The 25,941-nt window shown below is 33.7% G+C and overlaps 2 protein-coding genes and 1 long non-coding RNA gene across 3 annotated transcripts; 2 read left to right on the top strand and 1 right to left on the bottom strand.

Moving 5' to 3' along the window:
- Positions 1-4,501: 4,501 nt before the first annotated feature.
- LOC145049994 (uncharacterized) lies at positions 4,502-5,939 on the top strand. The gene is made up of 3 exons (XR_013683357.1): positions 4,502-4,591; positions 4,725-4,972; positions 5,270-5,939. It is a non-coding gene; the product is annotated as an uncharacterized LOC145049994 (long non-coding RNA).
- Positions 5,940-9,165: 3,226 nt separating this feature from the next.
- Positions 9,166-9,771, bottom strand: LOC145049524 (uncharacterized). Its single transcript, XM_078997913.1, has one exon. It carries the CDS (start codon positions 9,769-9,771, stop codon positions 9,166-9,168), a length of 606 nt encoding a protein of 201 aa, XP_078854039.1.
- Positions 9,772-18,667: 8,896 nt separating this feature from the next.
- Positions 18,668-21,720, top strand: LOC145052485 (rhamnogalacturonan I rhamnosyltransferase 1-like). Its single transcript, XM_079000311.1, has 8 exons — positions 18,668-19,534; positions 19,643-19,710; positions 19,810-19,898; positions 19,986-20,151; positions 20,238-20,527; positions 20,595-20,799; positions 20,917-21,074; positions 21,190-21,720. The coding sequence occupies exons 1-8, from the start codon at positions 19,264-19,266 to the stop codon at positions 21,443-21,445; spliced, it is 1,503 nt and encodes a 500-aa protein (XP_078856437.1). The 5' UTR covers positions 18,668-19,263; the 3' UTR covers positions 21,446-21,720.
- The last annotated feature ends 4,221 nt before the right edge of the window (positions 21,721-25,941 follow it).

Consider the following 25,941-nt stretch of genomic DNA (forward strand, 5'->3'; position numbering starts at 1 on the left):
ATCCCTCGATCTCGAATCCGATCCTTTGGGCCTTTTGCCCGAAATCGCGGCTACCTGAACCTCATCCGGCTTCCTCTTCCGGATCTGCTCCAAATCAATTTCCCTCTCCCTGGCCCGAGAAATCATATCTTCCAACATCTTACAACCGGACCTGCTCATGAACTCCCTGATGTCAGCCCTCAGCATCTCGTGATATCGGGCCTTCTTCATCTCCTCATCCGCGACATACTGCGGAACAAGAAGGGCCCTCTCCCTGAACTTGGCGGTGATCTCCGCCACATCTCAGAGTTTCTGCGTCAAATCCTGAAACTCCCGTGCCAACTGCTGCACCTCAATAATCGGCGAAAACTCCGCCCTGAACCTGGCCGAGAAATCGCTCCAAGTCATCGCGTGCAACGCGGCATCATCCCCCAAAGCATGACCAATCTCCACCCACCAATCCCTCGCTCTGTCCTTCAGAAGACAGGAAGCGAGTCTGACCTTGTCCCCCTCAAGGCACCGACTCGTACGGAATGCGTTGGCAACATCAGCCAACCATCTGCTGCTAGCGATGGGGTCCCTAGCCCCATGATAATCTGGTGCCCCGCAAGCCCTGAACTCTCGAAATGTCAAGGTACGCGCTCCTATCAAAGCCATCATCTCAGTACGGAAGGCTCCCAGCCTCTCATCCAAAATCTCCAATATACCCTCCTTGACTGTGCCAAAGATCACAGGAGTCTGATTCAAAATACTGTGCGTAACCTCGGCGGATATCAACTCCCTCATTTGCTCCTCGAGCTGCTCGGCCCCTGAACCCGAGCCTGATCCCTCTCCGGCGCCTGATCCGCCCACTGGTCTCTCTCGCAACGTCACCATGCTGAAAATATACCACAACCACTATCAGAATACTCATCACTGATGCGAGACCAAACACACCCTACCAGGTTCCCGGTCTTGTCTCGGCCTTTCCCGAATCGAGTACGGATCCTCTGCTTTTAGTAGTACGGGCCCATACTACCTTCCACATCTATCCGTACTTTCCTCAGGAATTGCTTTGACTACACCAGGGTCCCTTATCCACTAATACTGCTCCCATCACTATCTCATCCTAGGCTTACCCTAGGGAAACCTCTGACTCAACTCAAACCAGTCCTCAGCTGCTGAAGGTCTCCTTGTGATGCCAATTAGCCATCACCTGGATACCATCACATGCGACGAGGCTCAGATAATCCTTCAAGTAAAAGACTCGTCCCTACAACGGTTGGACTCAAACAAGAGCTGCACAATAGGACCAAATCCAGCACTCTGAGATTATTCAACCCTGATCACATGTGACGTGTCATATCCACCTAATGGCTAACTCCCATCACTCAGAATCCCATAATGCACAAAGCAAGCAGCATTCAGACAAGGGAAAATCTAACCATAACATACTCAAGCAATCATATCCACATAGCAAGAAACTGAACTAGCATGCAACACAAACTCATAGACCCACACAGACTCATAAACTCAGGCATAACCTAAACAGGCCGTCCTACTACTGTCTAATCAGCACCTATCGTGCAGCTCAAAACACATATAATAGGCATATAAGGCATCATCCCTAGATCCTTAGTCCTAATCTAGCATGTTGTTCTATCAATTGATAATCATAACATAAACTTATATGGGTATTTTGGGGTACTTACGTGAGCTCGGTTGATTGCATGCACCACACTCTTTTTCTCTTTTCTTTCTGAATTATTTTTGCTTTTCTAAAACTGTTTTCTTTCCCAAAACCCTCTTTTACAAAACTGTCTTTTCATTTTGATGAGTCATGGAACCCCGTCCATACTCCTGCTGATAGTGAGATACGGGCCCAGCCCACCCTCACTCCTTCCCTAACTTGGGCCTCGCCCCTGCTCTACTGCTATTGAGATGTGGAACATCATCCACACTCTGCTATTGGTGAGATACGGGACCTCGCCCACACTCACCTCCCTACCAGGCACATACAAGTATCACACAGACAACAAGTGTAAACTATCATATAAACCATTCCTTGGGCACCCGCCCTCTATCATTGGACCTCGTCCCGAATATCATACTAGCATACTGTGCCTAGGGCTAACCCCCGGGTCTTCTACTCATAACTACATGGGCCGACATTGTGGCCGTAGACCCATTCATACAAAGGGAAACTCACCTGCACTGACTGAACTGGCTGATGAACCCACTAGCTACTGCCCGGCAACTCTCTGAACTCCTGCTCCACTCACTCCCCGAGCTACCAATATCAATGCAACACTGAGTCTAACTGACCCCCGAAAGACAACCAAGTCAACTCTGGTCAAAGTCAGAGTCCTGGTCAAAGTCAACCTCCCAGGTCAACCCTACTCGCCGAGTCACCCTATTGACTCGCCGAGTTCATATGTTCAGAGTCCTTCTATTCGCGACTCGACTCGCCGAGTCAGTCCATGACTCGCCGAGTCTACCGATTACCGAGTCCTGACCTGTCCAACTCACCGAGTCTCCATTCGACTCACTGATTCGAGTCTCAAATCGAAGGGTTTGGGGTTTCGCGACCTGACTCGCCGAGTCCAAGAACAGACTCGTCGAGTCCAAGACAACCTTCAATAGACTCGCCGAGTTGTTCATCCAACTCGCCGAGTTCCTGCCCAACTTCATCTGACTCAACGAGCTGTTCATCCCACTCGTCGAGTTCCTCCTCATCTTCATGCTACTCGCCGAGTCCACTCAAAGGACTCGCCGAGTCCATTCAGATCTCCAAACATGCAGAGGACTTTTGAGTCATGCAGGGACTCCAAACCATAGATCCATACTTCCAAAGCTCAATCCCCACGTAAAGTTGCAAACTTTACGTATAACTAAAGAGATCTAGGCTCAAAACATACTAGGGTTTGCTTTAGGGATAAAAGGGCTTCACCAACTACTCATCTCCTGATGCTTTATGACATATTGGACCATCCCAACACTAGATCTGAAGTGGAAACAACATATCTAAGCCCCTAACTCGAATTGGGTCTCAAACAACCATAAAACTCCCAAATCTCATAACAAAAATAGATCTAGATGCAAAGAAGGGAAAATGGCAGCTTAATACCTCCAAGATGAACACAAACTGAAGCAGATCTCGGATCTACACCTCTCCTTTGAAGCAACCTTCTTGATCTTCAAGTTCTTTTCCAAAATTTCCTTCCTCCAAAGCTATTTCTCTCAAATGATGGAAGCTCCCACGAAATCTAAGGTTTACAGGTTCTCTAGGATGATATGGAGGCTGAGGGAGGGACATAACACCCTTTATATAGGATACAACTCCCGGAATTAGGGTTTTCCTCGTACAGACCAGACTCGCCGAGTCTCCTTGGCCGACTCGCCGAGTCGGTCACTTACTCCCCGACCCAGATCCCGCTCGGACTCGCCGAGTCCCTCCTTGGACTCGCCGAGTCGACCCCTAAACTTAGGGTTTTCTTTCCTTTCTTGGTCTTCAAAACTTTGGGTGTTACACGGTAAGTTTCCCGAGATCCCGATTGTTCTATCTTTCTACCCATTCCGATTCTCTCACCTAATATCTTCCCGATTGTGATGATATTTGCTATCTGTATTTGCAAGGACAATCAGGTCAATTTGGTCCCCATTGGAACAACAGAAGGGGAATGGTTGGCTTAAATTTCATATGTTTATCTAAATTCAAACAAACATAGAAAGGTGATTTGCTTTTTGTTTTTTTGCTTTTCGACTTTCAGGACATGTTGTCTTTTTTTTTTCTATTCAGAAGTTTGAATCTAATGTAGGGTTCTTTGTTTTTTCGATGACATTTCTATGTTGTTGTGTGGTCACCAGAACAGAAGAGAAGTGGTTGGCAGGCGATGGGGACGGTGCCAGCGTCTACCCTGAGTTCATCGATCCTGTGATACCAATTGACACTGAAGAAGTTGAGGAAAACGATTCCGATTGTCATTCAAGTAAACCCTCAATCTGGTTCTGAGATAATGGTGTTCAGACCTAGAAAACCATACTAAATTCAAATTTGATATTGTGGAAATTCTTGATGTACATGCTAATGCCAGTGTATCTATTGCTTTATTGGTCAAATTCAAAGGGGTTGTAAGTCGTTTTAACAAAACAGCTTCGGGAGGACTAAATGACCGAAAAATCCTTGGAAATGGAATAAGATCTGAAATGGAATAAATTTTGCTTTTAGGAAGTTTTATGAAGTTATTCTAAATTTGTTTTCTTAGAATTTTTAAACACATTCATAACTTTTACATGTTAGAAAATTAGCATTCAGAAGACTCTAAGCAAGCTCTAAAGACATTTCAGCCATCCATTTTAGATATTTTAATTATAGATTTAAGCAAAATACGTACAACATAACAAGAATCCATTTATTGTTCTTTAGATCAAATAGGAGATGAAGCCACATGTGTCATTTGCCTTGTAAATTCCATTTATTTTTTATCAACTTATCTCACTTTCATTTAATGTTAGTTTTTTTAATTTGTTTGTAGGAGTTGTTTGAATAGGACATCAAGAAGGTGTAAAAGGGTATTGGAAGGGCACTAAGGATGATAGAAGATTATGTGGATCTCAAATCAGGTGCTAAAATGTCTGTTTTTATCATTTTTTCCCCATATTTTACTGTTCTTGTATGTAATGATTTTAGAAGCTCTAACCGAATTAAAAAGATATGTTGACTATTGGCTTAGGTTTCTATTTTTTTTGTGTATTTTCAACTGTAGTTAGATGAATATGGGGAAGAAAACGAAGTATATGGTCTTGAAATGCATCCAAATGGAACAAAAAAGCTTATGGAAGTAGAAATTTATCAATCTTTTCTGTATTTTTCTAATATTCCAGATTTTGTGTCGGTCTTTGAACTTTCCATATTGATTTGCAAACCAGTGATGATTCTAGTAATGGGAAGTAGGGCGATGGAAAAACCTGCAAAGGAGGCAAAACACTTGCCAAAAGGGACTCAACTTCCCAGGTGACTTTATTGATCTAAGTCCATTTTTTTCGTCTACATACATGTTGTCTATTTTCTTTGTTCAAGAGCAATCCTCAGGTAATCCCATGGAGGTTGTCCCATATTAGACGGGGTTTTCAGGTTTCATATATTTACCACTTTTAACCTTTGTGAATTGGATACTAAATCTAGATGAGATTAGATGTTTTAAATCCCTGCAATCAAATGACGTAGCTTTCTCTTTGCTTTCTGATTTCTTCTCAATTTCAATAGAAACATCGTTGGTTCATGTAACTATACATGTGTCAAACGTGACAGGTCTTTTCTTGGCAGTTCGTAGTATGAATGATCGAAATTAGTGCAGTCATAAGGAAATGAAGAATTGGTTTGCCATGTCTCTTCTTTGGACAGAAAATGATAATAAAGGGTATTATGGTCTTTTTTGGTTACACTTAATTGTGATAGATATTTTCAAGACAGTGTGAAGCTTCGAGTCCATGATTGGCATGGGAAAAGGAGTCTTTGTTGTTTTAAAGATTTGGTGCAATAAAAGTTTTAAGGGGTATTTTTTTAACATGGAACAATGAAAGAGTTAAAAGGGCATATTAGCTTTTTATTTTAACGTAAAAGAAAGATGGTGGAAAAAGACGAGGAAAGTTTGACTTCTTATTACTTTTAAAAGCTTACTGAGTTGTACTTATTGCATCGTAACATGTAGATTACTTTCAATTTTACTGTTTTGGGGTATTTGGTTCAAAGGACTAACGTGTGTTGTTGTTTGGTCACAGAAACAAAAAAGGATTGCAATTGTCAATGGCGGTAGTGCTGACCACCGGAGATAATTACTGGTCACGAAAAACACATGATTGGTATAAAAATATAATTTTCTCATCTAAGTTGACAGATAGTTTTTAATTGCATGATGTTTTGCTATCTTTTTGCTTTTGCTATTTCAGTTATTGGATAGTTGGTATATCTGCAAAGTTAATCAAGGTTAGTTAGTTATTGGTGTTTTACTTTTGGTGAGATTTACCTTTTTCTTTTCTTCCAGTAACACAATAATAAACCGTGTAATTTCTTTCAGGAGTGCGTGAAGGTAAATTCAATTCTCCTCATATGTGAACAAAAACTTCATGCTAGATGAGGTAACTATGTACAACCATCTATCATGATTGCTAAATTAACATAACATTGATTAAAAATAGATACTTTTTTTTACTTTTCTAAAGCAACCTGGTACCACATACAGGGACCATGTGCATGGACATAAGCATCATATAACTCAAAAAATATTTAAAAGCATCAGCTTCAAACAGAACATACAAGATTCAACTAATATGTAGTGAGTACCTAAAGGAAACTATATCTAAAACCTGCAAAAAATAGAACAGAAACAGTTAAAAAAACAGACAAATATTGAATTTGATGGTACCGAATAAAGATACAAAAAAACATAAACACAGTAAAAGTATTAAACTGAGGGTGCTGTAATTTTTAAGAACATATGATCTTTAGTTTCTGCATATCTTTTATTTAAGAATTCTTAATCATTAGGTTTGTAAAATATAAATTTCATTATCCATCTTTGGTCATCTGTCTTTCATATTCTTTGAAAGTCATATGAGAAACATGGATATTGTTTTACTATTATATCCATTGATTTCAAAAACTTTATTAAAAAGAATTCGTTAAATTATGTTGAAGCAATCGATAACAACAGAAAAAAAATAAGCATGGAACACTACAAAACCAGTCGACAGTTCAAGTAGAAACCAATGAAGTTACAAAACCCACTGCATCTCAACAAGGCTCTGGGAAAGTCGAAAAGTGGGAAATCAATTTTTTATCGACACAGAAGTATGTATTTAAGAATATGCATAATTCACTTATAATTCATGATATATGACTTTAATTAAGTCCAAAACTCTATTTTTGAGTTTTGGGAGAATATTGCCATATTGACCATTGGATGCATCAATTTAGGTGGGAGAATCCATTAATGGGGTGGACATCGATTGCAGACTCGTATGCTAATGTTGGTGAAGCAGGACTCAGTTTTGAAAGTGAGGAGGCAGCCAAAGCATTTGTTGAGAAGCATGGCTGGGAATATGTGGTATATATGTTCCTACCATTCTTCATGTATTCAAAACAACAAAAAATTAAAGTATAATTGACTGATAAATGTAAAAAAATAGCAAGTTGCTTTTGTTGAGATGTTTGTTACAACATTATACTTTCTAAAATTCATCCCATTATATCAATGTCAATTTTAATGTCCTAATAAGAAGAAATTAGGAAATACAATGTATGCGAACCAAGTTTTTCAATATTTATTTGGAACCTTTTAGATCATTTAAAACCTCATAAGGATGGAAACAACTCAAATCTGTCTCTTTGGTCCATTTTTTACACAAACGCCCGAAGATATGCACGGGGTTGATTTCCATGCCCTCAAAATTTCCAAAGTTGACCTTCACTACAAAGCACTTATGCTTGAAAATTCTAATTATATACTTTTAATTCTCATATTTTATAGTTAGTAAATCATATAGATGATTCCATGAATTCAGTTTATACTTTATATTGAGGAAAACTTAGTGTTCATGTTGCAGAAACACAATATTTAATAAATGGTCTTCACTGGGCAGTCATTAACTTAAACCCTGGTCTTAACCGAACCTCGCGGAGCGGGGTACCCCAGCTAGTTGTTATTAATATTTTGTTAAGAGTCTAAAGAAAAAGATGTAACTACATGTTTGTACATGATATATATTACTGGTTTTTTTTATTATCGGATACTAAGGTGTGTGTCTTTGTGTGTGTTTGTGGGGGTTGGTGTGTGTGGGGGTGTGGGTGGGTGTTTGTGGGTGTGTGTGTATTTATGGGGGTTGGTGTGTGTATGTGTATGTGCATGTTTGTGGGGGTTAGTGGGTGGGTGTGTATTTTGTGGGGGGGGGGGGGGTGGTGGTGTGTGTGTGTTTGTGGGGGTGAGGGTGGGTTGGGAGGAGGGGCGGAGGCAGGAATTAGTAGTAGGGGTTGCATAATTTTTTTTCCGGTCAAACATAATATAAAATATAAAAAAAAATTCCGATCAAACATAATATAAAACGTCTAATACAAAAAAAAAATTTCTGGTTAAAAATAATATAACAACGATCTATTAATATTTAAATTTGTCCTTTTCGTGCTTACATCTTTTGAAACCGCTCCATTACTTTTTCATTCTCGACTTTCGCAAGTGCTTCGGTCTCGACATTACAAAGCAATGCGTCATTCAAAAAGTCATCACCAATTTTGTTAGCAAGTCGGTCTTCAAGAGCTTCATCTTTGAAAAATATCTTTCTACATTTGCGGTCGCTACGGTAATATGAAAGCCAACTTTAAAAGCTTATAAACCAAAGGATAAGACCGATTCTTCCCCGTACTAACCATCAAACGAGAAAGGTTGGAAATTCCCTTCAAACTAGTGAAGCGATCATCTTTGATGCAAGAGTGATAAAATATCTCAAGTGGTGGTGGTGATGACAGACGGTGGCGGTGGCGATGACAATTATGGCAATGGTAGTGGTGGTGGTGGTGGTGATGGGGTAGTGGTGGTGTCGGTGATGGTGATGGTAGGTCGGTGATTGTGGGGGTTGGTGTGTTTAGGGGTTGGGGTGTGTGTGTATGTGTATGTTTGTGGGGGCTGGTGTGTGTCTTTGTGTGTGTTTGTAGGATTGGTGTGTGTTTGTGGGGGTTGGTGTGTGTGGGGGTGTGGGTGAGTGTTTGTGGGTGTGTGTGTGTATTTGTGGGGGTTGGTGTGTGTATGTGTATGTGCATGTTTGTGGGGGTTGGTGGGTGGGTGTTTGTGGGGGTGTGTGTGTGTGTATTTTGTGGGGGGTGGTGTGTGTGTTTGTTTGTGGGGGTTGGTGTGTGTGTGTGTTTGTGGGGGTGAGGGTGGGTTGGGAGCAAGGGCGGATGCAGGAATTAGTAGTAGGGGTTGCATAATTTTTTTTTCTGGTCAAACATAATATAAAATAAAAAAAAATCCGGTCAAACATAATATAAAACGTCTAATACAAATTTTTTTTCTGGTTAAACATAATATAACAACGATCTATTACAATTTAAATTTGTCCTTTTCGTGCGTACATCTTTTGAAACTGCTCCATTACTTTTTTCATTCTTGACTTTCTCAAGTGCTTCGGTCTCGACATTACAAAGCAATGCGTCATTCAAAAAGTCATCACCAATTTTGTTAGCAAGTCGGTCTTCAAGAGCTTCATCTTTGAAAAATATCTTTCTACACTTGCGGTCGCTACGGGTAATATGAAAGCCAACTTTAAAAGCTTATAAACCAAAGGATAAGACCGATGCTTCCCCGTACTAACCATCAAACGAGAAAGGTTGGAAATTCCTTTCAAACTAATGAAGCGATCATCTTTGATGCAAGAGTGATAAAATATCTCAAGTTGTCCTTCATGGTCTATCATATTCGAATCATCAAAGTCATACTTGTATAACTTACCCAACTTCAACAACTTTGATTTGTCAAATTGTGCAAATGAATCACAAGGGTTCAAAGCACCCATGTATTTTAGTAACTGCGTGCTTGTTTCACTAAATCGATCCCGATATTCTATAAGTTGCATATCTACTACTGTGTTGAAGATTTCAACCTCAAAATGAAACATATTAGTCTTTGTAGTCTTACGGTTTCTCGCACCAATATACAACTCTTCCAAATCTAAAGTATCAATTTTGTGTATTTGACAAAAAGATGATACTTTTGGCAAAATGCTAGCAAACCCTGTGTTTCTAAAAGCTTGCACTGCCTCCATTGTCCCTCTAACCATCGAAACCGCTTCTAAAAATGTCTAGATCTTTTCTTTGAAGTTTTTTTGACAATGTACCCGTGAGGCATAAAATGTCATACATCATATGTAAGTAAAACACGAACTCATATGATTTAAAATATGCTAAGATTTCGAGTTTGTTGATGGTTTGCCAATGACCCTCCCTCCTATCCGCCGGGTCCTTTGGAAGATCTTTTAAGTCAACATTATCATTAGTTTGGTTAGAGCATGGTGTTTGTGGGGGTGCATTAGAAACCAAAGAGATTGATTGATTGGTGATTGGTGTTTGTGGAGTTGCATTAGAATTAGAAACGGAAGGGATTGATTGGTGATTGGAATTTGGGAACATTCTTCACCACATTCTTTACCACTTTCATTAGGATTATGTCTTTGTCTTTTGGTAAAAAAATCCACTTAGTTTAACCTAGAAAAACATAACAATTACACCTAATCAAACAATAACTTGAATAAAACAAGTTGTTGTCACCTAATCAAACAATAAATTCAATAAAACATAGCAATTTCACATAATCAAACAATAAATTCAATAAAAACACAACAATATAACCTAAGCAAACAATATAACTTCAATAAACAAATCAATTTCACCCCAGCCAATTAATAACTTAAAAAAAAACATATCAATTTCAAATACCTAAATGAATTGGTAAAACTTATTTGCTTCATTCTAGGGCTTTGAAGTCGATTTTGGTAATCAAGAAAGTAGCAATCGAAGGAAGTCGATTTTGTCGAATGTGTAAGTCACGAACGAATGGACGAATGGTTAGCCAATTGTTGATCGATCAAACTATCGAAGGAAGTCAGGAACGTCAGAACGTGTGAAGTGCCGAACACAGGAGCCGAAGTATCGATCTGTAGACTGTAGTCGTATTTTTTTTCCTTTCTTGTACCGATAATAAAATTAATTAAGTTAATTAGGATTGGACCATTTATTTACAAGCAATTAAAATTGGGCTAATTTATCCAATTAATGTTTTATTTGGGGCTTTGGGCAATTTGGCTATTAGACAATAATTATTAAAACATTGAGCTCATTATTATTATATTTTTTTTTCGTTTGGTAATTTCCAAGAGAGTGACACTTTTTTTACGTAGTTGCACAAAATGTTTTTAGTAGTTGCACGAATTTTTTTACGTAGTGGCACAACAGGTAAAAATTAAAAAAAAAAAAAACGATTTTTTTTCTATTATGTGCCACACCGAGCACCTAGCTAGGACCGCCTTTGCTTGGGAGAGGGTAGGGGTGTTCGTTTGGATGGATCGGTTTGATCCGATCCAATCAAGTGAATCCAAATTGATTTCGGTTTTCAAAATATGGATCCGAATAGTCCAAACCAAAATTCAAATCCGATCCGATCCGATCCAATTACAATTCGGTTGGATCGGTTTTTATAATTCGGTTTTCAAAAACCGAAACATTTTAAAACGACATATAATTAAAATATTTCACAAGCAGCAAAAACAAATTATTTAGTTGTCATTTGAAATTTATAAACAACTAATTAGAAGATATATTATAGGTAAATATTTTAAAGGTAGAAAACTTTTGAGAGAAAATGCATATAATGTTTTTTTTATCGGGTGAAATGTTTTGAACTTATTTGAAAAAATAAGTTACAAAATTAATAAATAACTATAGATATATATTATAAGTAGATAAATAATAAATATTTATTCGGTTTTTTTGGACTATTCGGTTCTTATTTTATAAACCAAAACCAATCCGAAATCCAAAATAGTAATTCGGTTTTATTGAAAACCAATCCAAAAATCCGAATATCCGAACCAAATAGTCCAATCCAAATTGTCCAATTGGATAATTCGGTTTTATCCGAATAATGAACAACCCTAGGAGAGGGTGTGGGTAAGTAGGGGTGTGGTGGGTTGGGGATGTTAAGACGGGGGTAGGTATAGGTGGATGAGGTGGGAGTGGGTGTGTGTTTTTTTATTTTAGAAAAATTTTGGAATTAGAAAAAAATGGAAAACAATGATTATCGGTTTTCCAAAAATTTCAAACTTCTTTGTAATTTTAGAAAACGGAAATTTTTTATTTTCCTCGAAAAATTTAGAAAAATAGACGAACTAAACGGTCATTTTTCCGCAACTAAACACACCATAATATTCTCAAAACAATCATGTTGGTTTTTGAGTTTTTTATTAGCAAAACAATCATGTAGGTATAGGTGGATGAGGTGGGAGTGGGTGTGTGTTTTTTTATTTTAGAAAAATTTTGGAATTAGAAAAAAATGGAAAACAATGATTATCGGTTTTCCAAAAATTTCAAACTTCTTTGTAATTTTAGAAAACGGAAATTTTTTATTTTCCTCGAAAAATTTAGAAAAATAGACGAACTAAACGGTCATTTTTCCGCAACTAAACACACCATAATATTCTCAAAACAATCATGTTGGTTTTTGAGTTTTTTATTAGCAATCTTGATATTGACTTAGTATTAATATTTGGTGTGCTTATCTTAGGTGTTGTTTGTTTTTTCTGAGGCAAAATGTCTGCAGTCTGCGGACCACATCTGTAGACCTTTTCAGTAGAAGAGGTGAACCAAACGTCTGCAGTCTGAAAAAAGAAGATTGTTTGTTTTTTTAACATCTGCGGGCTATTAAAATAAACTGAAACCTAAATAAACTGATTTTTTTAAACTTCTAAGTGATTTTTTAATATTTTTATGACTTTGTTATAAATAATCAACGAATCTAGATCAACTTTTATGTATTATTGTATAAAAATAAAAATAAAAATGATATAAATTAACGTATATATTTGATAAAAACCAACAACTTTGGTTGCAAAGTTATAAGTAAACATTATAATTAGCGATCAAAAAATTTGATACATAAATGGATGCAAATAAACTTTGATTTTTTCAATTAAATCCATTAAAAAAGTACCATAAATATTTTCTCGAGAAATTGACGATATTGTATTAAATAACGTTTTACAAAATTTGGCAAAAAAATATAAGAATATATTATGATTTTTTTTTGTCATATTTATATAAACAACTTCAACGACTATTATTATAATAAATTTTTATTTATAAATTTGTCAAAAATATAATGTTTGTATCGCCGAACGTTTTTTTAAGTTTTGTAATTTTTTTTTCAAATTGTTCATCATTAATAAAGTTGGAAAAAATATAAATTTAAAAAAAAAAACTTGAAAAAAATAAAGATATATATGTTTTTTATGCTAGAAGATGTCTGAAGATGTTAGAAGACTCTGGTCCACGTCTGCACCAAGAAGAGGGCGCATAGACATTTTTAGGTCTGCAGTCTTTAAAAAAACAAACAGTCTGTGAAGGCTAATGTCTGTGCGTGGTCTGCACGGCGCAGATAGAAGAGGTCACGCAGATCTGCGGACAAAAAACAAACACTACCTTAGTACATTTCTACTTTTTTTTTTGGGCTGCTTCAGAGTTCATTAGTATTAGTAATTTAGTATTAATCTTATTAATCTTAGATTTTATGTCAGCAATCTTGATATTGACATGGTATTAATATTGGGTCTTCTTCTCGAACTTCCTAGGTAGTCATGGGGTTGTGTTGTCTAGTGGATTGGTTGCAATATTGCATCTTTACTAGAACCAGTTATTGTCATTGAGCGGTATCAGGTGGTGCCCTCCCTTTTTGAGGTCGAGGGTTCAAGTCCCGTCGTGGACATAGGTGGAATTAGATGTTAGTTTAGAAGTAGATTAGATATATATGTATTTGCCGGTTCAAAAAAAAAGCTTTCAACATTTAAGTTGGTCATTGCTCTTGGAGTAATCTTTTTGGTTTTGGGTTCTTTACGCTTATTTTTTGTACCTTTTATTCATTTATTTTTGCTAGTCTTGGGGTTGTGTTGTCTAGTGGATTGGTAGCATCTTTACTACTACTAGTTGTCCTCTTTTATTTTGCATATGTAATTTGTAAATGTCACAATACAAAATAGGGGCATTAATTAGTCTACTTGCCCCGGGCATGGTATGTTTATGGACCGACCCTACTTAACCCAAACATATACATGATTAACATAGCTTTTTAAGGTTATTTAGCATGCAACTTCGCATGATAAAAATTTACCATCTAAATATGTAATCATCATAAAACACCATAATTATCGTAAACTCATTAAACCACTAGCATGAAAAAATAATAATGATCCTATTTTCATCGTAAACTATCTTGAAAAATGTTTAACCATAAAATATCATAATAATACATGTTGAAAGCTTGGACTCTCGTTTGACAAACCTTTATTTGATTTTTTTTCTCGACATCCAAAAGCGATATCAGTAAACCAATTGGCATACATTCATTGCTCATTTAATTATCATCGTACAATGAGTGAGATGACAAACGGCCAACAAGCTACGTTGCTAAGTATTTTTGTATGGTAAAACTAATTCTTTTAAAAACTACATCCAAAGATCTAGGGGATATAACATTACTATGGATGATCCATTGTACTCTATTAAAAAGTTCTACCGCATCCGACGCGCGAGGAAACCAAACGTATCAAATGCAAATAGTATGAACACGTGTTGATTTTCCATGCACGATTTCTCATGTTTGGTGACTTTCCCTATAGCTGCTTTTAAAGCAGTCTGCCCCACTGCGAAACCCCCAGCCCTCAAGCCCACGAGTGAGGATACCTTGTAAGGTCCACACATGCGTGTTTCCCTCCGGCTCATCCAAAAATCAAAATGTCAACCAGTCTGAGGGTTGGAAAATTAAATACTCTCCTATATTTTCTTTCTATTCATCATTCTACCCATGTTAAATAATATTAACTATATCACATGTTATCATTTAATATATGAAGGTGGATGAGTAATAAAAGAATAGAGGATGATTTATCTTTATTTTTAGGTAATATTTTATTTTGAACTCAAACTAATACACTTTCAAATATTTATGCTTAAGATAACAAGGTAGTTTATCATATTTAAAATATTACATTTTATATGAAGTAATGTTGTTACTTAACTTTTATATATTTTTTAAAATTATGATTAAATTTTTAATTTTTCAATTTGATCCTATTTAATAAGGTACAACATATATCATACAATCGTTATTGTAAAAGGGAAAACTGCAATAAAGTCCCTACATATTGGCCTCATAATCGATTTAGTCATTATGTATTTTTTATTCAATTAAGTCCCAAATACCGGTAATCGTATTCAATTTAACCCTTTGACCCGGTCAACAGGTCATCCAACTTTCAAAAATTATATTTTTGGCCCAAATTTCAAAATTTATTACAAATTTGGTCCAAAATTTACACTTTTGGCCCAGATTTTAATTTTTTTTTTTACAAATTTGGTCCAAAATTTACCCTTTTTGCCCAAATTTTAGAATTTTATTATGAACTCATCTTAACTTTAGTTTTTTTTACAGCTTTTTTTTTCTCAAAAATTTGTTTCTAATATGTTTTTTCTTTATAAACTCATATTTATACAAAAAAAAGATACTTTCACATAAAAATCTTATTTTTTCTACATAAAAACTTTTTTTAAAAGGTTTTTTGTATATAAAATATCTAGTTATAAAAATAGGTTTGGACTATTTGTGTGATATCTCTTAAAAAATCAATTAAGAAACTAAAAGTAACCCTAAATTATAAAAACATGTTTGGATTATTTGTTCTTTAATCACATATATTTGAAAGTTTAAACTAGTTACATTGTATATGAAAGTTTAAAATGTATATAATATAATAATATTATATTTTATTCGTAAGAATTTTTTTAAGAAAAAAGTTAAAATCGTAACTTTGATATATTTTTTTATAACTTTTTAATAAATATATTATCTAAATAAAACATATCCATTTATGGCACGTGTCTGATCTAGGTTTTGATTTTTTATTGCTAATCAACCTTTTCTTATTTGGATTATTTATAATCTTGTATTTCCTTTATTATTTAATGTATGTTATATGAAATATTGGTTGCAATTTATTATCGATAAACATGTTTTTAGGGGAGTGAGAAATGACCAAAAATACAATAGAAACATAAATATATAAAATATTATAACTATCAATAACACAATATAATACTTTAACTAAAGTTCTAAAGAATTTATACATGAGTTTGGTTAAAAAAAATTACTCAAAGACCTGAAAAATGCTTGAGTTGAGCTTCATAATGAATTTTTTTAACCAAACTCATGTGTAAATTCTCTAGAACTTTAGTTAAAGTATTCTATTGTGTTATTGATAGTTATAATATTTTATATATTTATGTTGCTATTGTATTTTTGGTCATTTCTCACTCCCCTAAAAACATATTTATCGATAACAAATTGCAACCGATATTCCATATAACATGCATTAAAAAAGAAAGGAAATACAAGATTATAAATAATCCAAGTAAGAAGAGGTTGATTGGCAATAAAAAATCACAACCTAGATCGGACACGTGTCATGAATGGATATGTTTTATTTAGATAATATATTTATTAAAAAGTTATAAAAAATATATCAAAGTTATGATTTTAACTTTTTTCCTAAAAAAATTCTTACGAATAAAATATAATATTATTATATTATATATATTAAACTTTCATATATAATGTAACTAGTTTAAACTTTCATATAAATGTGATTAAAGAACAAATAATCCAAACTTGTTTTTATAATTTAGGGTTACTTTTAATTTCTTAATTGATTTTTTAAGAGATATCACACAAATAATCCAAACTTATTTTTATAACTAGATATTTTATATACAAAAAAAGTTTTTATATAGAAAAAAAATAAGATTTTTATGTGAAAATATGTTTTTTCTTGTATAAATATGAGTTTATAAAGAAAAAACATATTAGAAACAATTTTTTGAGAAAAAAGTTGTAAAAAAAACTAAAGTTAGGATGAATTCATAATAAAATTTTAAAATTTGGGCAAAAAGGGTATATTTTGGACCAAATTTGTAAAAAAATTTAAAATCTGGGCCAAAAGTGTAAATTTTGGACCAACTTTGTAATAAAATTTGAAATTTGAGCCAAAAATGTAATTTTTGAAAGTTGGATGACCTATTGACCATGTCAAAGGGTTAAATTGAATACGATTACCGGTATTTGGGACTTAATTGAATAAAAAATATATATAAGGACTAAATCGATTATGAGCCCAATATATAAGGACTTTATTGCAGTTTTCCCATTGCAAAATTTGGAAACTTTGTAATTTTATCACCATTTAGAATCGTTTTTAATAAAATATAATCATTAACATGTAACTTCAATAATTATTATAACTTTCTACTATTAGCAATTCATTTTCTTATTTTATTTATCATTTTCTATAATTTGCATTAAATAAATTTTGTTTAATTTTGTTCAAATACTATTAAATTTCGTAATAAAAATATTAAATGTCTTTTTGAATATGTCAGTAGTGTTCAACAACTATTACCATTTTTCGGCCGTTAGCAACACACCACTACTTAGCACCACCACAATACAAAATCTAAAAACTAAAAAAATAAATCGACTATAAGAAAATCTAAGTGGTAGAAGCTAGAATTAGAAAGCCTTAAAATCAAATAAAAACTCATATCTTGAATTAAAATAAAAACATTTAAAATCATTCCTAAATCTAAACAAAACTAAAATCTTGGAAAAACAAAAAATCGGAATGCAAAATATTAAAAGGGAGAATGACTTGATAAGGTAAGATATTTTTTGAAATGTATACATTTAGTCCTTATTTTTTTTTTCTTGTAAAATAAACCCTTATACTTTATTTTTTGTAACAATGCAGTCCTTGTGACCGGCTATACCGGTCATATACGAATTTTCTTTTAAGGAAAATGACTTGATATGGTAAGATACTTTTTGAAATGTACACATTTAGTCCTTATTCTTTTTTTTTTTTGTAAACTAAACCTTTATACTTTATTAATATGTACATTAGGTCATTTTCACTGGATTCTATAGGTTTTGCTGATGTGGAAGCACAAGTGACACTAAATAGCAATTAATTAGCTTAGTCACCGGAGGTGGGTGATCCTCCAACAACAAGAAAAGGGCGGCGACCCTTCTCTTTCTCGTCTCCCTTCCTTCCGGTCGAACAACAACAGCCAAACACCCTTTACCTATTGTGTTTCTCCGATTTATCTCTCTTTGCCTCCATCTTTGAGATATATGTTGCTAGAAAAAGAAGAAAGAATCGACGAGGGGGTTACCAAGCAGCTCCTCGAAGCCAACTACCGTCTCTACTTCCTCCTGTCTCCCCCTTCGACCTTGTTGTTTTTGCCATCATTCCTCTTTGCTACCAGTGATGTGTAGGAACACACAAAGGAGTCGCCGGAGATCAGGGTTCTCCCTTTTTTTCATGATGAATAAAAGTTGGAAAAATCTCGTTGTGGATATGTGGATGCCACCTGGGTATTTCATTTCAACAAAATAAAAGAAAGGGAAAATGACTTGATAGAGTAAGATACTTTTTGAAATATACACATTTAGTCCTTATTCTTTTTTTTTTTGTAAAATAAACCCTTCCACGTCAGCAAAATCTGTAGAATCCGGTGAAAAGGACCTAATGTATACATATTAATAAAGTATAAAGGTTTATTTTACAAGGAAAAAAGAATAAGGACTAAATATGTACATTTCAAAAAATATCTTACCCTATCAAGTTATTATCCCATATTAAAACCTACACCTCAAAACAAAGAAAATTTGAAAGGAGTAGTAATGACACACAATGTTGCTATACAAAAAATATTTTGTATTCTATATTTATGTCACGTTTCTAAAAAAAATTGTTATTTCTGAGGATAAATATAGCTGTTGAAGATAATTAATTTGCCCGTTAAAAAACCATAAAACTCCAAAGAGAATAAAGTTGAAAGAGTATGTAAAAAGCAGCTACACATCACAAGCACATCTCTCTCTCTCTCTCTCTCTCTCTCTCTCTCTCTCGTTATTCTTTGCCGGCAACCGACGCCCTCTCATTCCGGCGACCTTCTCATCACTTGCCATAGTTAATTGCCGGTTCCAAGCTATAAGGACCATCAACACTGTTTCTTCTCGAAAACGATCTCGATTAGCTGTAATCTGCTGCTGTTCAGACTAGCTGTTGAAATTTTGGTCAAAATTGAAATTGCTTAAATGACTTTTTTCGAGATCCACTTTGCTTTTGGGAACGTGTTATTGAAAAGCTACGGTTTCGTTGCATGTTATTGGAGGAAATGAATCTTGGTACATTTTGTTCTGAGATTTAATTAAACTGAATTAGTGGTTAATGTTGCTTCTCTTTTGGTAGCTTAGTGTGGAATCAAATCATCAATCATCTCTTCTATTTAGGAGATTGTGCATCTCGATAACGATATCTCATATCTCATACGTATTTATTCATTTATTTAGTCGTCAATATAGCGAATTCCTGTGTGGTATATAGATTATTGTGATGGAGTGTTAGGGTTTCCAGGTGATTTATGGTTTTGAAACCATGAAATTGAAAGGATTAGGAGATAGTAAAGTAGAAAAACTGAAGAGTTTGACAGGAAATTCATATGCAAAATCTTCTAAAACGAAGCTGTGGATGATCAGGGCCACGACAGCGGTGTTGTTGTGGACTTGTTTGGTTCAGTTGACGGCATTAGGAGATACATGGGGGCCTATGGTTTTGAAAGGCTGGCCTTCTCGTGAGACTCTTTCTGCTTCTGCTTTAGATGTCAAATTGTTGCCCATGGTTCCTGCTAGAGTTCTTCCACCCAAGAGTGAGTTCTTTATTCTTCTAACCTGTTATTTTTTTTGGTGATTATGTTGTTGTTTTAGTGATAATCGAACCAATTAGCCTTTGTCCTAATGTGCATTTTTGTATGTAGGGGTTTACAAGAACAATGGTTACCTACTGATTTCATGTAATGGAGGACTAAATCAAATGCGATCTGCTGTGAGTTCTTTCAGTATGACTTGATCCCACAAGAATAATCATTGGTTGTTGTAGAAACAAATAAATTGATCATCACTTCAATTATATCTTCATATGCAGATATGTGACATGGTTGCAATTGCAAGATACTTGAATGTTACTCTCATTGTTCCTGAATTGGACAAATCTTCTTTCTGGGCTGATCCAAGGTACGCCATATTCTCTCACTTTTCTGCATAAACAATCTTGACAGTTGACTAGTTGACTTATTGTTGTTATTACTAAATAAATGGCAGTGAGTTTGAGGACATTTTTGATGTTGATCATTTCATAACATCTTTGAGAGATGAAGTTCGGATACTTAAAGAGCTTCCAATTAGGCTTAAAAAGAGAGTGGAATTAGGACTCATACATACCATGCCTCCCATTAGTTGGTCTGATATTTCATACTACCACAACCAGGTATAATTTTATTTATAAATTTATAAATTATAATATATGTCGATTCACAAAGTTTACAAGAAAATTTGTTGTGTTTATATGTATAGATTCTTCCTTTGATTCAAAGATTCAAAGTTTTGCATTTGAATAGAACCGATGCTCGCCTTGCCAATAGTGGTCAACCCTTTGACCTTCAAAAGCTGAGATGTCGAGTAAATTTCAGTGCTTTGAGATTCACTAGTCAAATTGAAGAACTGGGTAAACGAGTTGTGAATCTTTTAAAACAAAAAGGACCTTTTTTAGTCCTCCACCTCAGATATGAAATGGACATGTTAGCATTTTCTGGTTGTACTCAAGGATGCAATGATGAAGAAGTGGAAGAGTTGACACGAATGAGGTTTGACTTTTTGACTTTGACCATCACCACTCATCTGTTATCTTTTTCTTATAACTTTCTTTGGCAGGTATGCTTACCCTTGGTGGAAAGAAAAGATTATAAACTCTGAATTAAAACGAAAAGACGGGTTATGCCCTTTAACTCCTGAAGAAACTGCTCTTGCATTAAGGGCACTTGGGGTAAATAATGACATCCAGATTTACATTGCTGCTGGTGAAATATATGGTGGAGAAAGAAGAATGGCTAGTCTTAAAGCCACCTATCCAAATCTGGTTAGTAATTAATTTACTGTAGTATATAAATTATAAAATAACAAAATCAATTTCAAGATTCTCTTTCTTTCTTTCTTTATTTTTTTTTTTTAGGTTAATGTATATTACAAATGACAGGTGAGAAAAGAGACTCTTTTGGGAGCAGATGAGCTTGGGTTTTTTCAGAACCACTCGTCTCAAATGGCAGCATTGGATTATCTTGTATCACTGGAAAGTGACATTTTTGTCCCTACTTTTGATGGAAATATGGCCAAAGTCGTTGAAGGTCATCGGAGGTATTTGATAAAATTTGATAAAAATTCAAAATTTTTTTTCTTGAAACTTTATGGGTTCAGCCAAAAATTAGTCAAAAGCAAAATTCAAGAATCTTGAATGTTTTTTCTTTTACAGATATTTGGGTTTCAAGAAGACGATATTATTGGATAGAAGATTACTTGTTGAATTAATAGACAAATACACAAGTAAATTATTAAACTGGGATGAATTCTCAAATGCTGTGAAAGATGCTCATGCAAATCGCATGGGTAACCCCACAAAAAGATTGGTGATTCCAGACAAACCCAAAGAAGAAGATTACTTTTATGCAAATCCAGAGGAATGCTTTCATCCCTCATCACAAAATGAACCTGTCAATATAATCCAATGATTCATGCATCCAACAATTTTCATTAATGTGTACCAGTCTTGTCCTGTTCTGTCCTGTCCTATTCAATACAGTCTAGTCCGGTCCTGCAACAACCTGATTTAAGAGGCGGTGATTTATGAATCTCTTACTCTTTTTTTTTTTTTTAAATATTTTTGTCAATAACTATGATTCATGTATAGTTATCACCCTGGCATTCCGGGGTTATATTGGTTACAACTCGTTCATTTACAAGAAAAATATTTCAGATATAAATTTATTTTAGCTTAATTCATTCATTTTTGTATGTATAATTTGTGGGATAATTTTTTTTATTTGTTGACTAGTAGATTTGTGTATTAACTGGTGGAGGCATTATATACCAAGAGATTTTTTTTTTTGGAATAAATAAAGATGTCAATTGGGGTGTGAATTGCATCGTGTGACATGTTTGAATAATGCAAGAAAGTGGCTTTTATTCTAAGCTTTTAAAAATACCTTTAATAATTGTTGTGTATGTTCTTTAGAATTGTTAATGATATGTTGACACATTCTTAATAATGATGTGGGCATTATTTTATCTGGGGTAGAAGGGGAAAACATCCACATAGAGATGCGTGTACAAAATCAAATTGACTTGACTTTTATTGGTGTATGAGTATTTGTTAAAAGATCTTTTTTATGAAGTTGTAACTACTTATAGAATTTCTTTTGTTATTTAACCATAAAAATTTTGTATTTTAATAAAGAAAAATCATCCCCACTAGGTGTGTTAGGCAGGTTTATTTTTCACTTTTTCTCATGTGGCATTAGAAAATAAAAACGAATTATCTAGCATTTTAATTGGTGATGTGGTATTAAGAACTATTGTTGTTAGTTATTATTAATTTATAATTATAATGATAATATCTATTATTATTAAACAAAAGCCCACCCGGCCACCCCTCAAACAAGAATCCAACACAATTACCAAACTTATGTAGGGGCATTTAGATTATGTTAATCTGTTTTAAGTATAATCATTATGAATTAATTTATATCAATGGGATTGATATTTACATTCAATCATACGATATGTTTGATTGACATTAAATAACTCATAAATTTAATTATCAAAAAGAAATTACATATAACATAAATTTCAAACATATTTCCTAAACATCTACCACTCTATCCAAAGATTTAGTTATAAATATCTACTTCCTGGGTTGATAGAAACTCTAGCAAAAGATTAGTATTAGACACTTTTTTTTTATCGGTTCCTAGATCTTTCTAACGAATTGTACATAATTGAATTGGATTTATAAAAAGATTCTTGAGGGATATCTACTTATTCATCATTTCTTGAGTATTGTTATATTGGTTAGAGGACAATGGAGATGCAACAACTTACAATTGTTAACGAATACAACAATCAAAAAACAATAAAACCAAGGGGGAAAAAACCCAAGTTTCAAAGTTGTTTCATGAATTTCGAAAACAAATGTAGATTTTTTCTAATTTATATAATCAAAACTACAATACTATATAACAGTTCTGAATTTGTTTATGTGAGTTTTGAAATTGTTCTAAGTAATGACAAGAGTTTTAAAATTGACAGTGTGTATACATAAATCCAAACCACTATATACCAACTTTAGCAAATTATTAAGCACCAATACACAAATCTAAAACTCAAAAACAAAAACCTAGAGAAAATACAAAGTTTTGAAATTGTTGTGCGAGTTCATGGAACATTGAAATTTGTTCTCAATGTATATAAATAACTCAGGACCACTATACTATGTTTACCCGTTTATTAAGTATAACATATATACACGAAACTCAAACTAAAAACCTTAAAAAATAAAGAAAATGCAAACTTTCAAAACTGTTCATAATAGTTCCGAATTTTTCTATGGAGTTTCAAAATAGGTTTTTAGCGTGTATAACTACTATGTAACATTTCTAGTTAATTATTACATACTATAGAACATTTACACACAAAATTAACATTCAAAAGCTTAAAAAATCAAGAAAAATAGGATTTTCAAAATTATTGCATGTTGTTCTGAAATTGTGATAGGTATGTAAATTACATAAAAATGATAAGAACTTATTTCTTTTGTGTCAATCTTTTGAATAAATTATACATCCCGAGAATGGACAAAGTTTTGAAATACATATTAAAAGAGAACTTGATATGTGAGTTGCAAAATTCTTGTCGATTTATAATAAAGATAACACTTTAAATAGGAGACTGCAAATAAATGATTTTGTAACTCTAAGAGGATACGATTTAAATGGAGTGCTATCGAAAAGGTGGTTGTAGGAAGCGTGGTACCAACAGGAACACTGCCGCGGGTGGTACGGTAGTACCACTCGCGTGCAGCTTCCCTTCCCCATAGTTTCCCACAACTCTTTTTATTTTCATCTTATATTTTGTTTTTTTTACTTGTATCAAAAGAGTGAAAAAAGGAAAGACCATTTCCATGCAATTGGGAAATTTGGAAAGAGAAAAAAGATAATATGGGAAAAGAAAAAAGAATGATGTAGAATTGATATGACATATGAAAAATATGGTATACTCACCCTTTAAGCAACGAAGCTACAAATGATTATTTAAAAAAGTTCTTTGAAAAAATATCAAATTAGTCGGTGACGGAGCCACGGTCAAAGTATAGGGGTATCCCGAAAAAAATTGTGTAATATACAATAAAAAAAACACTGTTTCATTAGACATAAAGTTCAACTTCCATAACAAAGTTACGTTTTAAAGTTTACATCTTCGCTTTTTCATTTTACGAAAGTAAGTAATTACATTATCGGTTTTACCATCCTTTAGTACTTCCTTTTATACATTACAAATCAAAACATCCTTCATAAAATCATCATCTATTCTATTACGCAAATGAGTCTTCAATTTTTTGGACCATGTAGTAATAACCTGAATTTTTTCACCATTTTGAGTTAGTTTGTATTTTGGACAATTTAGAAATAACCTGAATTTTTTTTAGGGTAGACCAATTTCTTTTTTTCTCCAAAGTATAACCGCTACATGAAATGAATTTTTCGAAAATTTTTACACTACTTAAATTTTTTTTGAGGGGCATCCCGAGACACCCCAAAATCCCTAGTAAATCCGCCTATGAAATCAGCTAAAATAATTGAGAAAATAAGGTGAACATCCTTTTATAATATGTCCTTAAAGCTCGTTGGAGTGGCTAGGGAAGAGCTGGATTGGGTTGCCTGTAATCCCCATCCAAGAGTGGTACCGCTCATTTGCTTCATTCAACGGTCTCTCTCTCTCTCTCTCTCTCTCTCTCTCTCTCTCTCTTTTTGTGTGTGTATCATGTGCTTTAAGACTAACTTATGTTGTTTTGTACGTTTTTATCTGAGTGAGTTAAATGTGTTAGGAAAGATGCTATTTCCATATGTCATGGATTGAAAAAGAGAAAAATAAATAATAGAGATAAAACTAATAAATATCTAATGTTGCATGGGTTGAATGGATTGGAAGGGTTCTCCCTCCACAATAATATCCACATGATATTTGGATATTTTTTCCCCATCTTGTTGAAAGTTCGTGTTAGAATAATTAAATCATGTTGAATTTGAATTACATCTTTGAAAATAATGAAGTAAAAGTTTGATTTCTAAATAATCCTTAAAGAATCAATGGCATATTCCAAAAATGTTTAAAAACAATAAAAGCTGTGAGAATATTTCAAAAGTTGACTTTTCAACCGACTTTTTAGACGGAAAATGACATCATTGCGAATAAAATTTTGATATTAAAAGAAATGAAAAATACAATTACACTTGAAAACATGTATATATTTTCAAATGTATTTAATTTTTGAAGCGACTATTAATGTTTTTTAACCAATTAACTTAAATTAGACAAAGACGTAATGAATATGCTGAGTTTGCAAATTAAAGCTATGCCGATTAACTGGAAAGATAGTTGTTATTTAGAAAGATAGTTGTTATCTGAAAGATAAATTGATAAATAAAAAGTCAGTGGCGGAGCTAGATGAGACGGTGAGGATACTGTAAAAAGTTATTTTATATATATAAAAATATTATTTATAAACATTTTTGATTTAATTATACCCCCAACTAAAGAGATTATAACATGTTTTTTAATGTTCGATATTGGATAACTACATATAATATATATTGACAATTTTTGTACCCCATATGAAAATTCCTGGTTCCGCCACCGTAAAAAGTTAGCTACTATTTGATAAAATATAATGTTTTGTAAATTAGCCAATAAATTTGATGAAATATATAAAATGACATATAAAAGCATGTAAAAAAATTACATTTTTTTATAATTAATAAATGATATATTTAAAAGAATTAAAAAAAGCTTGATAAGCTCGTTGAAACACAAATAAATTATTTTTTGATTTTTTAAACATGACAACTTAAAAATCTTGAAAAATAAACTAGATGTAAGGTAAACAATGCATTTTTATGATGTTTTGCTCCTTGTACTTTTTTCTTCGATTTTTATTTTAAAAATTTGTTCC

This window comes from Lactuca serriola, chromosome 5, assembly GCF_051521515.1.
Source record: "Lactuca serriola cultivar US96UC23 chromosome 5, Lser_US96UC23_V15, whole genome shotgun sequence".
Lineage (NCBI taxonomy): Eukaryota > Viridiplantae > Streptophyta > Magnoliopsida > Asterales > Asteraceae > Lactuca > Lactuca serriola.